Source organism: Carassius carassius, chromosome 28 (genome assembly GCF_963082965.1).
Source record: "Carassius carassius chromosome 28, fCarCar2.1, whole genome shotgun sequence".
In the NCBI taxonomy this organism is placed as follows: domain Eukaryota; kingdom Metazoa; phylum Chordata; class Actinopteri; order Cypriniformes; family Cyprinidae; genus Carassius; species Carassius carassius.
Window position 1 is genome coordinate 13008419 of NC_081782.1, and position 15981 is coordinate 13024399.

Genomic DNA, 15981 nt, shown 5'->3' on the forward strand with positions numbered 1-15981 from the left:
TTGCCAAAATTCAGCATTCTCTAATATTTGACATTCACAAGTTATTAATACTTTATTTGATTAAAAAAAAATATATTGTCAGGTGTAGTAAACATGAGGGGGAACAACATAAAGGTGAATAAATAATGACTTTTTTATAAACTGCTAGTTTAATGGCATTATTACGCAGATATATGGGACTGATATTCAATTACACAAGGAGCATATGCTCCACTGATGCTTGACACTTTACACTAAAAGAAATTATTAAACAGAAAATCAGATTTTTGTGTGTGTGTGTTTCCTTTCTTGCAGTAGAAGAATCAGACATTATCGACTTGGAAAAACGCTACTGGCTGCTGAAAGCCCAGTCAAGGACAGGCCGCTTTGATTTGGAAACCTTTGTCCCTCTTGTCTCGCCCCCTATTCACGCTTCGCTTAGTGAAGGTAAGGCATAATTCATTACAGCAATTTTTAAAGATTCTTAAATGCACCGAAACACACAAACACTCACACATACATTCACCTGCGAATCATACGCTTATAACATTTGCGGGTCCCAGAAAAGTCATGGTTTATCTTATTTTAATAGTAGTGGGTCTTTGCTTTTAAAATGTATTGGATCATTTGTGATAAAAGATCTCCAAAGAATCCAATTACACTTTCTGGCTAATCTGAACACTGACATTTTCTCCCATTTTCTAGGCTTGTTTCATGCCTTTGATGAGAATCGGGACAATCATATTGACTTTAAGGAGATATCTTGCGGGCTCTCAGCGTGCTGTCGGGGCCCTGTAGCAGAGAGGCAAAAGTGTAAGTATTTTCTTTCTATCATCCTCTCTTGCTCCTCTTATTCCATAGCAGATGCAGGATTTTTATTTTTATTTTTGAATAAAATCCTTTTGCTTGTTGAAGCCAAATACAAACAGTTAAATCAATATTGCATTATTTTTGCGCAAATGATAAAAGTTTCCCATCTTATTTTCTCCACCTTGTATTGCAGTTTGTTTTAAAGTGTTCGATGTAGATCGGGATGGAGTTCTGTCCAGGGATGAGATCCATGAGATGGTGGTGGCGCTGCTGGAGGTGTGGAAGGATAACCGTACAGACACCCTCCCTGTAAGTGCAGAACAGCTGATTGTCTAATCTAACTAACCTTTTACATCCACAGAAACAGCAATAACAACATGGTACAGTTGAACTAATCTGGTTAACCTTTGTTACTAAACAAATTACTTCCATAGCATTAATAGTCATTATTTTGTTTGTGTATATGCTTATTAGGTGATTAATGCAAATGAGATGCAGTCATGTTGTTGCATATATGCACTAATGTGAGATTAAACATTTAAATGAAACTCTCAGTCAATTCATTATTGATTTGTGCATCCTGAGCTGTCAGTGTGTTTCTTACATCTAATGGAGTTGTTTCATGTCAGTTATAGATTTCATGATGATCTTTCATGATTTATGCTTCTGTATGTTTCAGGAGTTTGATTCCAGCGTGTCAGACATTGTAGAGGACATATTGAAAATGCATGACACAACAAAAGTAATTGTTCTTTCATTTTCATATTGCATATAGCATATCATGATTATAACAAATGCATTAGTTAATACCAATTCTGATTCAATTTTACTTCACTTCCAAACCACAGCGAAAACTAATATACACACCCCCTTTTAATTAAAATCTAAAATTTTAATAGAAATATTATGTAAAATATAATGCTTTATATATTTAATATAAATATAATGTAAGTATTAGCAAATGCAATTAAAACATTGGCATTTAAATTAAATTTACATTTGGTCATTTTAGCAAATGCTTTTATCCAAAGTGATTTACAAATAAGGACAATGGAAGCAATCAAAATCAACAAAAGAGCAATAATACACAAGTGCTATAACAAGTCTCAGTTAGCTTAATGCAGTACACATAGCAATGTTATATATATATATATATATATATATATATATATATATATATATATATATATATATATATATATATATATACAATAAAAAAAGAAAACAAATAGAATAGAAAAAGAATAGAGCAAGCTAGTGTTAGAGGCCTTTTTTGCTTTTGTTAATTGTATAATAAATATAATACAAAAAGATTAGAAAAGTAGTATTTTTTCTAAAAAAAAAAAAAAAAGAATAGAGTGGAAGTCTAAAAGGGACAAATTATTTTTATTTATTTATTTATTTATTATTATTACTTTTAAGAATGGAATTATGATAGAGAGTGCTAGAGTTAGAGGGTCAAAAAAAGATGGAAGAGATGTGTTTTTAGCCGATTAAGATGAAACTAACCTTTATCTTGTGTTTTATTCACAGCTAGGGCACTTAACCCTGGAGGACTATCAAATATGGAGTGTGAAAAGTGCACTCGCCAATGAGTTCCTCAACTTGCTGTTTCAGGTATGATCCTGCTGTTTGTAGCATTTTTGGAGAAAGTAAAAAAAAAAAAAAAAAAAAAGTGTCTAAATGCTTCTAAAATCTGTAAACACTAGTGAATCCAATAATGTATACATGTCTTGGGTCTGGCCTGAAATTGCTTGTTAATCTGTTTGTCATCAGGTGTGTCATATCGTCCTGGGCCTGCGTCCTGCTACCCCTGAAGAGGAAGGCCAGATCATTAGGTGAGAGTAGGACACAGCATTACTCGTTGTCTGCAACTCTGCTTCATTTCAAAAGCGTCCCTACAGGGCACTTTCTCAGTGTTTTAAAACAAGCTTTATGAGGGCCGTATTGTATTTCACTTTCCCATAAGCCTCATGATTAGGCTTTGTCTGTATATAAGCATCCATCATACCTCCTCTGCCTCTAACAGTGTTTTAAACCAGACAGAGATTGAGAACACAGTTTTATTTTCAATTAGATTTTTCAGCAGGACTGATGGTGCACAAAAATATGCTATAAATACTGTATCACATCAGTGTGTCTGTTGTATTGCAAGTTTAGCATTGATGTCTTGTGATGGAAGGAGAGTTTGGTTGGGTTATTTTGGTGCCTGTGTATAAATATGATAGTTTGACTGATTGACTGTTTTGTTTGACGGCACAGGGGTTGGCTGGAGAGGGAGAGCAGACATGGGCTACAACCCGGTCAGAACTGGTTCCTGATCTCCATGCAGTGGTGGCAGCAATGGAAAGACTATGTCAGATATGTGAGTCAGCAAAATGCCTGTTCAGCCTCTACATAACAATGAAAAGGAGTCATATGAAAAATCACTTTCCTTTTCATTTGTTTTGAAATAAGATTATTATAAACATACTGTGCAACTAACTAAACTATGAACTATGATTATAAGTGGACAACAGAAAAGACTAAACTGATTTAAAAATCTTGTTTCTGTCAGGCATCAGCTGGTTCTTCAGTTTTGAAATACAATCTGTTGTGTTAAACAGGATAATAAGTCGATTGTCATGGAGCAGCCGTCAATGCAAGGCAGTGGGATGAGAAGTTCTCAGTCAACAGCACCTATAGACCCCATCTTGTACAGAATTGGAATAGTGGTCCGTTCCCCCAGTTCCCCAGAAGAAAAATTCCCTGATAACATCTCCAGCTCATCGGAGGCTTCAGAGAGCACTGGTAATAGTAAGTACAAACTCAGTTGCTAGAGTGAAAGGGCTAGTTCACGCAAAAATGAATGAAAATTGCTTAATTACTCACCTTCAAGTCGTTCTAAACCCGTAAGACCTTGGTTCATCTTTGGAACACAAATTAAGATTTGTTAAGATTCAGAAGAGAATAAATTCATAAATTTTTATTTTATTTTATTATTTTTTTTTGCACAAAAAGTATTCATGTAGGTTAAACCACTGATTTCACAAGGTCTTTTTTAATGATGTCTTTCTACCTTTCTGGGCTTTGAATGAGGTACAGTACTGTTGCGTTGCTGTCTGTGCAAGATCAGAAAGCTCTCGGATTTCATCAAAAATATTAATTTGTGTTTCGAAGATTAAAAAAAGATTGTATTGGTTTGAAACGACATTAGGGTGTGTAATTAATGACAGAATTTAGATTTTAGGCTGAACTATCCCTTTAAGAGGACAATTTAAGACTCAATGTCTGAGCCTACCACATAAGCTACCATTCAAATGTTTACCATCAGTAAGACTTTTTCTGCTATTTTTTTAAAGAAATTAATACTTCTATTTAGCAAGGTCAAGTTAAATTATGACAGTTAACAGATTTATAATGTTGCAGAGTACTGGAGTACTTGGCTGCTGAAAATTCAGCTTTGCCATCATAGGAATAAATTACTCTTTAAAATACATTACAATAGAAAACAGATAATAAGATTCTAGTAATATTTAAGTTTTTCCTGCATTTGATCAAATTAACTCAGCCTTAGCATTAGAGTCTGCTTTCAAATACCATATTCCAACACTTTCAGCTGTGGTGTTCGAAACAAAGAATAGTAGCCCTAATGGGAAGTGCTCCGGTCCAGTAAAATGCCATAAAGTCTCAGATACAGTGTTTAGCCTCCGTTACACAATGTTTTCACTTCCCCAGGCCTGACCCCACACGCCACTTCCTCTGCCACAGATGTCTGCTTTGCTCGGCAGCACAACATCTCTGACAACAACAACCAGTGTTTCTCCAGCGCCAATGGCCATTTGCCCAACAGCATGGCTGTGCAGAGACCTGGTGCCATAGACAACCAGCCTCTGGTTACCACCGAGCCCATGAAGGTGAGTGTACATGTGCCCAGAACACCCACCAAAACCAGGAAGCCACTGATAATCCTCTTGTCCATCGAAATGACTGCCAAAGTGCATTCAATAGACCTGCAGGGACCTGCTGTTTTTCTTCTATTCTATCTAATTATAGCTTTAGAGTTCAAAACGACACTAAAGTGCCTTTTTGGAAATTGAAATCACCTAGAACAAATTAATCCTGTGATAAATGGTCTGTAACATTTGTGTTCTAGAAAATGAATGCTTTTATGTGAAGCTAAAAGCATTTTTAAATAAAACTACTTGCTTCTGTAATGCCTTGTCACAAACACATTTGCAGTTTTGTATTAATGTAGCATCCCGTATTATCAGGCTTTCTGTACTCAACACCATGCATAGCAGTATTTAAGTCAAAATGAAACCTTTTCGCTCTTATCCGCCTTTTTATCCATCCTCCCACTCTCAGGGTCATCGGAGAAGACCGTGGTGAAGGACTCTTACATCGCCTGTGATTTATTCACTGGAGGTCGACTAGTCGCTACAAGTTGCCATTGCAAATTGCTGTCAATATGAAGTGTGTGACTCTGTTTTGTCCAGGCGCCCACACTGACCATGGAGGGAGGCCGGCTGAAGAAATCCCAACAGCTGGTGGCTTGTCGGGACTTTGAGACGGTGCCAGAGCCGGTATGGAGGGCACTTTACCACTGGTATGGGGCCAACCTCAGCCTTCCCCGACCGGTATGTATGCCATCTCCCATCAGAGGTGCCACCCTGGGTATTTTATTTGTGCTTCTGCATCAGTGAATGTCATTTGCTTTGACTTTTTTGTGTTTGACACACAATATTCCTGATGATGTGACATTTCTTATTGAGTAACCTTCATTGTAAAACGTTAGGACTCATTACAATTATTTGCATATGAAAAATAGCTGTTTTTTAGTTTTTTTTAAATCTTTTTTTTTTTAATATATTCAGACTAAAACTTAATTTAATTTAAAATAAATTTGTTTAAATATGTTGCATGTCATTTATTTAATAATTTTGGCAGCATGTTTAGTTTTTTATATATACTAGTAAAACATAATTATATATAATATTAAAATATAAGAAACATGCACAAACAAAACCAAATTGAACCCTGCGGCTCGTGACGATACATTGATGTGTAAAGACACAAAACAATCAGTCTGTGCAAGAAACTCAACAGTATTTATATAGTTTTTTTTAACCTCTGATTCAAGCAATGTCCGAAGTGTTTGAACACTCTTAAGCACGTCCTCCTGAGCGCGTTCTCAAGCAGTCGCGTGAGGCGTCATCGTCTTGTTGCTTTTATATATATATATATATATATATATATAATATATATATATATATATATATATATATATATATATATATAATATATATATATATATATATATATATATATATATATATATATATATATATATATATATATATATTTAGCCGTGATTCCCATTCATTCCATTATAAGACTGACAGACTACAACGGTCTGTGTTAAAAATCTTCTTTTGTGTTCTACTGAAGAAACAAAGTTTGGGTGAACTGTACCTTTAAGAAAGCGTGTCACTGTATTCAAGCCCAGTGCATCTCTCCATTGTGCTTATGCTGTCTCCTCTTCCTTCAGGTCATCATGTCTACAGTCACAGCTCAACCAGAACTGGAGCTCTTTCCCCGCTACCTCCTGTTCCTGCGCCAGCAACCGGCCACACGCAGCCCTCAGTCTAACATCTGGGTCAATATGGGTATGAGCAGCCTGCGAATGTTCCCTCCACATATGAACCGAGGTAACGTAAGCCTGCAGCAAGAGAGAGGCTACCTCCACTGTCTTGACCGCCTCCTCTAATCTTCTAAAAACACCCAACTCGGTCTCATCAAAATGATCTGTCTGGATAACTAAAGAGCCAAATCCTGATGCCAACACCTAGAGTCATCATCTGAGTTCAAAAAACTGTAATGACAGCTAAATATAAAATGTTGAATAGATACAAAAATATATCCAAATATTTAGTGAAAGTGAAAAAGTATGGTAACCCATACTCGGAATTGGTGCTCTGCATTTAACCCATCCAAGTGCACACACACAGCATTTATGTTTATAAAACAAACAAATGCATATAAGTGATTGTGAAACATAAAATGTAATGAAAACACAGCGCTGGCCTAATAGTGGGCTTCCTTATTGTTGAGCCCTAAAAGTGGTTAGGCGATAGTATAATTTATGAAGTTGTCATGGCTTTGCCAAGCTCAGAAGACTGTTTGGTGTGGGTAATAGGGCTGGACGATATGACGATGAAATTATATTATCGTATATCAACGTATCATTATATTATCGTATATCAATGTCTCAAAAGTATTGTGATGTCGATGTCAAGAGTCAGGTAACAGATGATTATCGACATTATAGAGAGAAAAAAAATACTAAAATGATAATCCTAGTATGTTACAAAAAATATTTTACATAGCCCATATTCACCATACAGGTTATTTTGCTTGCAACAATGAAATAATTTAGTAGGAGTGAAAAAAGCTATTCCAATTTCAGAAACCAGATCAGATTTGTAAGATCAGGAATCAAATTACTTGTCACTTGCTTTTCGATTTCTGTATGCACATTTATTGTTATCTCAAAAGATTCAACTGCAAGAAGACGAAATAGAACTCACTTCTGCACTCGCGCATTGTTTTCTGTGCTGTGCAAACACACAAAAAGCGCATATTATATACACGAACACTGGACTGAGCTCTCTTTCTCGCATTCTTACTGGTGATGCACCGAAATGAAAATTCTGCGCCGAAACCGAAAATTTAGGATGCACTTGGCCGAAAACCGAAACTGAAGCCGAAAATGGCTTCTTTTAAAAACGTATATATATATTGCTTGGATTTAATAGATCTGAATTGAAAAATCACAATATAATAATCAAACTTTTATTAACAGTTACATAACAAAACATAAAATATTTTTAACAATAAATATAAATAATAATTATTCTTCAAGTTTTATGTTCCATCAAATAAAATAGTTTTTTAAAAATTGTGCAAAAAAAATCCACAATTTTGGAGATTTTGCAGAACAAATGCTACATATTGCAACTTTGGTGTCCTCTCATATAGGGCTGTCACTTTTGTGAAAAAGAAATCCTGTTCGATTTTTGAGACATAGGCAAAGTGTTCATTGAATCGTTAGTAAATTGCCTATATTTGGCGTTGATCCGTTTTTCAACGCCAAATATAGGCAAATCCACCGACAACTAAACAGGCATTAGGGCGAACGTAAAGAGGGCGCTTGAGACGCACACAAGTCAGCAATGTGGACTGCCATAACATCAATGAAAAACATTACTGAAGGCTACATTGATATTATGCACTAATAGGCTGTGTGTGTGTGTCAGAATCTGCAGTTGCTGTGTGACGCGCGTTCGCTGCGAGCGTATAGTGGCGAGCTGGACGCGCTCCGAGAGAAGGCCGTTAAAATCGATTCCCTATTTTCGTTTTCGAAACTTGTGTTGGTTGGTCCGATGGATTGTGCAGCTTCTGTGACAAGCTTTTTTTTATTGTGACAGCCCTTTGACATGCTTAATCTTTGATAGGCAGACGCGTGATAACAGCTCGACCGTGAGTGAAACCTAAGCGCTTGCTCACGGATGGGAGGGGCGGGTGACATTCATTTTCGGTTTACGTTTTCGGCTGTTTTTTTTTATTTCGGCCCGAAACCAATAATGCCATTTCGGCCGAAAATTTTCGGCGGCCGAAATTTCGGTGCACCCCTAATTCTTACACATTCGAATGGATAAACACACAAATAATTATATTAAAATATCCCATAAATACTATTGGTTATGTCTTAAAGGGGCATCTGATGCCCATTTTCCACAAGTTGATATGAATCTTTAGGGTCTTAATAAATAGTCTGAAACACAGTTTGGATAAAATTTCTCAATTGTAGTGTAAAAAACTGTTTTTACCCTGTCAAAAACAGCTGTTCTCAGAGCAAGCAGTTTTGTAGCATTTTCCTTTAAATGTTAATGAGCTCTGCTGACACTGCCCCTCTCTTCCGAGCTTCTCTCTGAGGGACTGTTTACTTTAGAAACTATAACGTTTTGTTGCATTTAAATACATTAGTAGTCTCCGCTCACCTGCGTTCGAAGATTTGTCAGCCCAACACAGAATAATATATTGTGGGCGTTGTATTTTGATTAATAAAATAAAAATTATTAAAATTACAATACAAAAATTAAATTTAAATTACCCTGCTTATTGCTTAAAAATAAGTTATTTTTATTTGATTAAAAACATGCCAAGAAAGAACTCCGAACTAGTAGGCTACCAGAAGAGAGAAAAAAACCTTAACAGTTTTACTCCAAATTAGTTTTTAATCCCTGCATGATTTTAGTCATAGGCCTACATGATAAATATCAAATACATTATAGCTTGACTACAAGTTTAAAAACAACACTGCAATTGTTATAATTAAGGAAATTAAACTTGCCATCATGAAATGTGTTTACAGAGGCAATGATGCCAAAAGGAAAGAGAAACCCGGAAAATAGCCATATTTTATTCAAGACATTATTATATGACATGCATTACATGCATCAACATGCATTTATCATTCTTACGATCAACCCCAGAATGTCCAGCTTCACTATGATAAACTTAAAAAAGAGTTCTTTAATTTTTTCTCAACAGTTCTCCTCACAAAACGAAATTAATTTCAAACACAAATTTGATAAGAGCAGAGTGGAAATTATTAGCAAAACCAAAATAACAGCAAAGCTAATGTTTTCTGTTAGATTAAGCACAAACTAAGAAAAGTCAAACCAAACTTTGTGGCAATAATTAAGACCAAACTGAACATGACGTGTGTCTAAGGTGCATGTCAGCAATATTGTCTCGTCAGGGTGTGGTGAAGGTGGGGCTAAGGTAGATGATATTATCAGATACCGCAAAATTTTTAAAGGCGATTATCGGTAAGATATTTTTGACATATCGCCCAGCCCTTGTGGGTAAAGATGAGCGCTCTCTGATTTCCTATAATTGTTTGCTTTGCAATCATACCAACCTTTTTTTTTTCTTTTTGGTCTCCTATGAAATCAATAATTGCTGTGCGAAGCTTATATGTATTTTTATTTGATTCGTTTTTTTACAAGACCGGAATAATAAAAAAAGAATTGACATGATTTTTACTTAAATCACCCAGACTAATGAATTGATGAATGTTCCTTTTGAAAATGACCTTTGCCCTTTCTTGCTGCTACCTTACAACTAATCATCAGTCTGTCAATCAGGTATTGGGGCTGTGTATGTGTGTGTGTTTTCTGTATTGATCTGTGTGCTCCTTGTGACTGGTTGATTTAATAGCATGCTTATTAGAATCTATGGATCGGCTGAAACTTTAAATTTTCTTTATTGCATTAAAATGAAACCATAAAAGTGTTACTTGACAAATTTAGCATAGTAGGTCAAATTAAGTTAAGTTTTTGAATATATAACAACACAGTAGGGTGGAAAATCTCTAAGGGGTTGTATTTGAAACCGTATTAAATATTTTATTGTATGTGACAAAGAGAATGCTAAATGCTGCTTCATTCCCAACTCAGGAAATGTTCCTTCTCCGAACGCCCCACTGAAGCGAGTGCTGGCATACACAGGCTGTTTCAGCAGGATCGGTACCATTAAAGACATTCATGAGTACCTGTCCCAAAGGTTACGCATCAAAGAAGAGGACATGCGCCTCTGGCTCTACAACAGTGAGGTGGGGACCTCCTTAACAGATACTGAAAAAAAGAACATCAAACTCTGATCAAAGACATTCATATGCAAATCTGTCCTCATTATAAAGTTACAGATGTCACCTCACAGCTGTGAGGAAACGCTTCAAAATGAAAATTCCTGTTCTCACAAATTTCCAATTTAATTCCGAATATTTGAGAGGAGCATCTCAAAAATAGCCATTGGTGGTATTGGGGGAGGAGAATTCTGATTATAGAGATCTTTAGGTCTTCAATAATTTATGACCCATCCATTATATTGTATGCTAATCTTGATTTATATTGTCTTTTTATCAGAATTACCTCACTCTCCTAGACGATGAAGATCACACTTTAGAAAGTTTGAAAATTCAAGACGAACAGCACTTAGTCATTGAGGGTATGTCTGTGACATTTATCTGTCTCAATTAAAGTTTTATCTCAATTCACATTTGCTGAGCTGTGTGGATTAAATTGTGAAGCATGCATGGCTTTACTGATGGAAAAAGAACAAATATTAAGATATCTTTACCCCCTCTCTCTAGTCCGAAACAAAGATATGAGCTGGCCAGAGGAAATGTCTTTCATTGCAAACAGCAGCAAAATCGACAGACACAAAGGTAATGTCAGAGGTCTTGGAAAGCGTTGGAAAAAATCTATGCAAATTGGAGGCTGGCCAAGCTATCTACAAATGTCAGAATGTTTATCTGAGTTTGACCTTGCCTAGATGGCACTATAATACAATTCTTTACACCAGTTAATTGTATCAAAGCACATACCAAGTAGATTATTAACACAGAGCTGCAAGCAGCAAGAGTCCAAGAAGCAATTACATAAAGCAACATAGAAGTCATATCAAGAGAGACATCAGCTGTGACACTGACAATGTTGCTGTTGAACTCTATGAAATACTGAGTAATTGAACTTCATGGAGATAGTACTCACGTGGTTGAGCCAGAGCAGTATAAATTTAATCAAACATTTAGTCTCTAATAATTGTGTATACATTTTGTTATTTCTCTTGCAGTTCCTACAGAGAAAGGTGCCACAGGTTTAAGTAACCTGGGTAACACATGCTTCATGAACTCCAGTATTCAGTGTGTAAGCAATACCAAGCCCCTCACTGAGTACTTTATCTCAGGACGACACCTTTATGAGCTTAACAGGTAAGGAAATATGGTCAGTGCTTTTTTTTTTACTCAAATCACTTGTAACTACTAAGTTAATGAGCAGTCACGATTACCATTGTTTTTTTTTTAATTTGTGGGTGAAATCCAATCATTTCAACTGAAATCCACACAATCTGGATTTTTGTGCAAAGCTAAGAAGATTTTGCTCACGTTCGAGTTGGTCATGCCATGTTGATCAGCAGAAAACTACTTGTTTTGAAATTGACTTTTGTTATATATGCCATAATTCTTGACCAATGAGCTGTGTCTTGCCTTTGCAGAACCAATCCAATAGGAATGCGTGGTCACATGGCAAAATGCTATGGTGATTTGGTACAGGAACTCTGGAGCGGCACCCAGAAGAACATTGCACCTCTGAAACTCAGAGTGAGTTGATAACATCTCTATTATCATGAGTACCAAGCCCAAATGTTTCCATTAAAAATGTTATTCTATTTAAAAAAAAAAAATGTTTTTGTAGTGGACGATAGCAAAGTATGCACCAAGATTCAACGGCTTCCAGCAACAAGACTCCCAGGAGCTTTTGGCCTTCCTGTTGGATGGGCTTCATGAGGACTTGAATCGTGTGCATGAGAAACCGTACGTGGAGCTCAAGGACAGCGATGGTCGGCCAGATCATGAAGTGGCCACAGAGGTCAGTTTCATACTACTGTTTTTCTGCCCCATTTTTCTGTGGAAATTAATGGCGCAGACGCACGGTTTTGTTTACAAACATACAGAAGCGCGTGGGACGCTCTTGGTATTTTCAGCCTTTGCATCCTCTTTATATGAGTATGTAAACACATAAACAAAATCTCTAAAACTACTCTGATAGTCTTTTCATGAGCATTTCACTGTTTGAGTAAAACAATTGTCGATAAAAACAGAAACGTTAAGTTTTTCCATCAGCAATCCATCAAAATAAAAGTTTGGTTTAACTTGAAGAAATTGTAACAGAAATATTATGTAATGTAATTATAGTACTACTACTGCTAATAAAGTTATTAAAATGAATATTTACCAGAATATATTTTGCAGAAAAGTTTTAATTACAAATTATTTCACAAAAAAAAAAAAATAATAATTATAGATTATTTGATTATTAATATTTAATGTAATCATTAAAATGCAATCCAGAAAATTAATGGAAAACAGAATTTGGTAAAACAAAATAATAATAATAATCACAAAATGGAAATTTACATTGTTAAACTTGCTTTTTCTTGATTTTAATTAATTTGACATGCTTTTTGATTTAATAAAATATTTTCTAAAGAGTCAAAAAAAAATTTAACGGAAAAAAATTAATTTGGGAATAAATTAAATCTAATGAACCTATATGGGCACACTGATGATACAGTAATGGGAAGCAGTCTCTTCACCCTAATGACATCTGTGTGTTTCTCATCACAGGCCTGGGAAAACCATTTGCGGAGAAATCGTTCTATCGTGGTCGACCTCTTCCATGGGCAGCTCAGGTCCCAGGTGAAGTGCAAGACCTGTGGCCATATAAGTGCCCGCTTCGACCCCTTTAACTTCCTGTCACTGCCGCTTCCTATGGACAGCTCCATGCACTTAGAAATCACAGGTGAAGCCAAGCACAGAGAAAACATAATCCATCAGCAGATATTCCATTCTCACATAAAAGCTTTTTTGACTTGCAGTTATCAAACTTGACGGCTCCACTCCGGTGCGGTATGGACTGCGTCTCAACATGGATGAGAAGTACATGGGCCTAAAAAAACAGCTGAGCGAGCTGTGTAGCCTGAAACCTGAGCAGATTCTACTGGCTGAGGTTCACACGTCCAACATCAAGGTCAGCTCAACTCACCAGAACAACAACACTGTTGATGCAATCAGTGTGGCCTGGCTTTTAAAACAAATGCTTGTCTTTGGTCTAGAACTTTCCTCAAGACAACCAGAAGGTGCGACACTCAGTGAACTGCTTTCTCTGTGCATTTGAGATCCCTGTGCCTGGCTCGCCCACCTCAGTCATGTCTCCAGTTATAACAGGTAACAAGAATTAATTACATCTGTCCTTTTACTCATCCAAATGGCACCCAGATTTAGATGAGTTCGTTTCTTTGAGGTTTGGAGAAATGTGACTTAGCATCATATCACTTACTCACCAATGGATCCTCTGCAGTAAATGGGTGCCGTCAGAATTAGTCCAAACAGCTGATAAAAACATTACAATAATCCACACGACTCTAGTCCATCAATTAATGTCTTCTGAATTCAAAAGCTGCATGTTTATAAGAAACCCATCCATCATTTAGGTGTTTTAACCCTAAAATGTCACTTCTGGCCATTCTGTTACTGGAGAAAGCAATTTTATGGATGGAGGATCTGTATTTTTTTTTTGTTTTTTATAGATTTATTACAAATGTGCAGCTTTTAACTTCACAAGGATTTAAAGGGTTAGTTCACCCAAAAATTAAATTTAGCTGTGTTTTACTCACCCATGAGCCATCCTATGTGTATATTACTTTCTTCTTTCAGATGAATCCAGTTTGAGTTGTATTAAAGATTGTCCTGGCTATTCCAAGCTCTATCATTGCAGTCAGTGGGTGTTATAGTTGAACAGTCCAAAAGAAATTAAATAAAAAGCACCCATCAATAAAAAAAATTTTCACATGCATGCATGAATTCACTACAGGAGGCCTTTGTCCACCCCCCGGAGCTGTCTGAGAACACTTTTTTTTTTTTTTTATATAGATGGGTACTTTTCATTTCACTTATTTTGGACTGAAGCATTGCAACATCTGCTGACTGCAATGATAGAGCTTGGAATAGCCAGGACAGTTTTTAATATAACTCTAATATAACTGGATTCGTCTGAAAGAAGAAAGTCATATACCTAAGATGCCTCTGGGGTGAGTAAAACACAACCTAATTTTATTTTTTGGGTGAACTAACCCTTTAATTGATGGACTGGAGGGTGTGGATTATTGTGATTTATTGTTTTTCAACTGTTTGAACTCCCATTCTGATGGCACCCATTCATTGCAGAGGATCCATTAGTGAGCAGGTGATGTAATGCTAAATTTCTCCAAATCTGTTCTGATGAAGAAACAAACTCATCTACATCTTGGATCACCTGAAGTTGTGTAAATATTAAGCAAATTAAATTGTTTTGGTCCGCTACTTCTTTAGAAGAGAAGTTTTCGCTTTACCATAAACACTCTTATTTGTCATTGACCCATAAATGTCTCTTTTAGAAAAACCACCTGTGGCTAATGGGACAGCAGGGAATAATCACATTGGAAAGTCTGGCCTGATTCCTAATGGCATGCCAAGCACAGTGGTCCCCTGCACCGCAGAGAAGCCCCTCGCCAATGGGATTCCTAATGGTCATGCCGTGCCAGTGCAAGACAGCCCCTTCATTGGCTACATCATTGCCATGCACAGAAAGATGGTGAGGATTTACTGATATATTCACTGTTAGACTTCACATGATGGTCATAAGCATCCTAAGTGCAAGGTCTGTCCCCTCAGATGCGGACAGAGCTGTACTTCCTGTCCTCTCAGAAGAACAGGCCCAGTCTGTTCGGTATGCCGCTGATTGTGCCATGCACAGTTCACACGAGTAAGAAGGACCTGTATGATGCCGTGTGGATCCAGGTGTCCCGACTTGCAAGCCCTCTACCCCCACAGGAAGCCAGCAACCATGCTCAAGACTGGTCAGTGGCATCTGCAGCTCACAAGGGTTATGTTGATGATTAGTTTGGATATTTGCCAAAACAGGTTTGAATTGCGCTACCATTCAAAAATGTAAGGTCTGCAAAATTGATAAAAGACGTCTTTCATTCTCACCAAGGCTGCATTTATTTGAATAAAAAAAAAAAGTTATATTGTTTCATATTATTACAATACTTATATATGTTTAAATTGTGTTTGCCATGAAAATAGCCTAAGATACTGACATGGAATTAAATAAAAATATACTAATATTATTACGATGTAAAATAATGGTTTACAATTTTAAATATATTTTTATAATTTTTAATTATCCCTGTGATATCAAAGCTGAATTTTTAGCACCCAATAATGTATCCCATCTTTAGTGTCACATGATCCTTAAGAATATGCAGATTTGGTGCTCAAGAAATATGTCTTACTATTATTAACAGTTGTGCTGCGTTAATATTTTTGCGGAAAGCATGATACCTTTTTCAGGATTCTGTAGTGAATGAAGTTCAATATAAAGAACAGAATTATACTAAAAATAATATTTTGTAACAGTATGTTACAAAATATTGTCTTTTTTTATCAATTTAAAGTGTCTGGGCTGAATAAAAGTATTAATTTCTTTAAAAAATAAAATAAATCTTACTGAACCTAGACTTTTGCAAGGTTGTGTATAT

General features: G+C 36.2%; 1 protein-coding gene across 3 annotated transcripts in view; it reads left to right on the top strand.

The window, feature by feature from the left end:
* Positions 1-15981, top strand: part of LOC132107988 (ubiquitin carboxyl-terminal hydrolase 32-like) — a 62141-nt gene that overhangs the window by 40954 nt on the left and 5206 nt on the right. The window contains exons 6-27 of one of the 3 annotated variants that reach the window (XM_059514394.1): positions 295-426; positions 685-792; positions 983-1098; positions 1469-1531; positions 2323-2406; positions 2566-2627; positions 3052-3154; positions 3396-3579; positions 4507-4685; positions 5268-5408; positions 6320-6479; positions 10296-10450; positions 10764-10845; positions 10991-11065; positions 11473-11611; positions 11896-12001; positions 12096-12269; positions 13028-13202; positions 13279-13430; positions 13516-13627; positions 14836-15032; positions 15113-15297. In XM_059514394.1, coding sequence (XP_059370377.1) covers positions 295-426; positions 685-792; positions 983-1098; positions 1469-1531; positions 2323-2406; positions 2566-2627; positions 3052-3154; positions 3396-3579; positions 4507-4685; positions 5268-5408; positions 6320-6479; positions 10296-10450; positions 10764-10845; positions 10991-11065; positions 11473-11611; positions 11896-12001; positions 12096-12269; positions 13028-13202; positions 13279-13430; positions 13516-13627; positions 14836-15032; positions 15113-15297 — 2884 coding nt within the window. Of the gene's footprint in view, positions 1-294; positions 427-684; positions 793-982; positions 1099-1468; positions 1532-2322; positions 2407-2565; positions 2628-3051; positions 3155-3395; positions 3586-4506; positions 4686-5267; positions 5409-6319; positions 6480-10295; positions 10451-10763; positions 10846-10990; positions 11066-11472; positions 11612-11895; positions 12002-12095; positions 12270-13027; positions 13203-13278; positions 13431-13515; positions 13628-14835; positions 15033-15112; positions 15298-15981 lie in introns of all 3 variants that reach the window. The other 2 variants (XM_059514393.1, XM_059514395.1) reach the window with 2 other exon arrangements.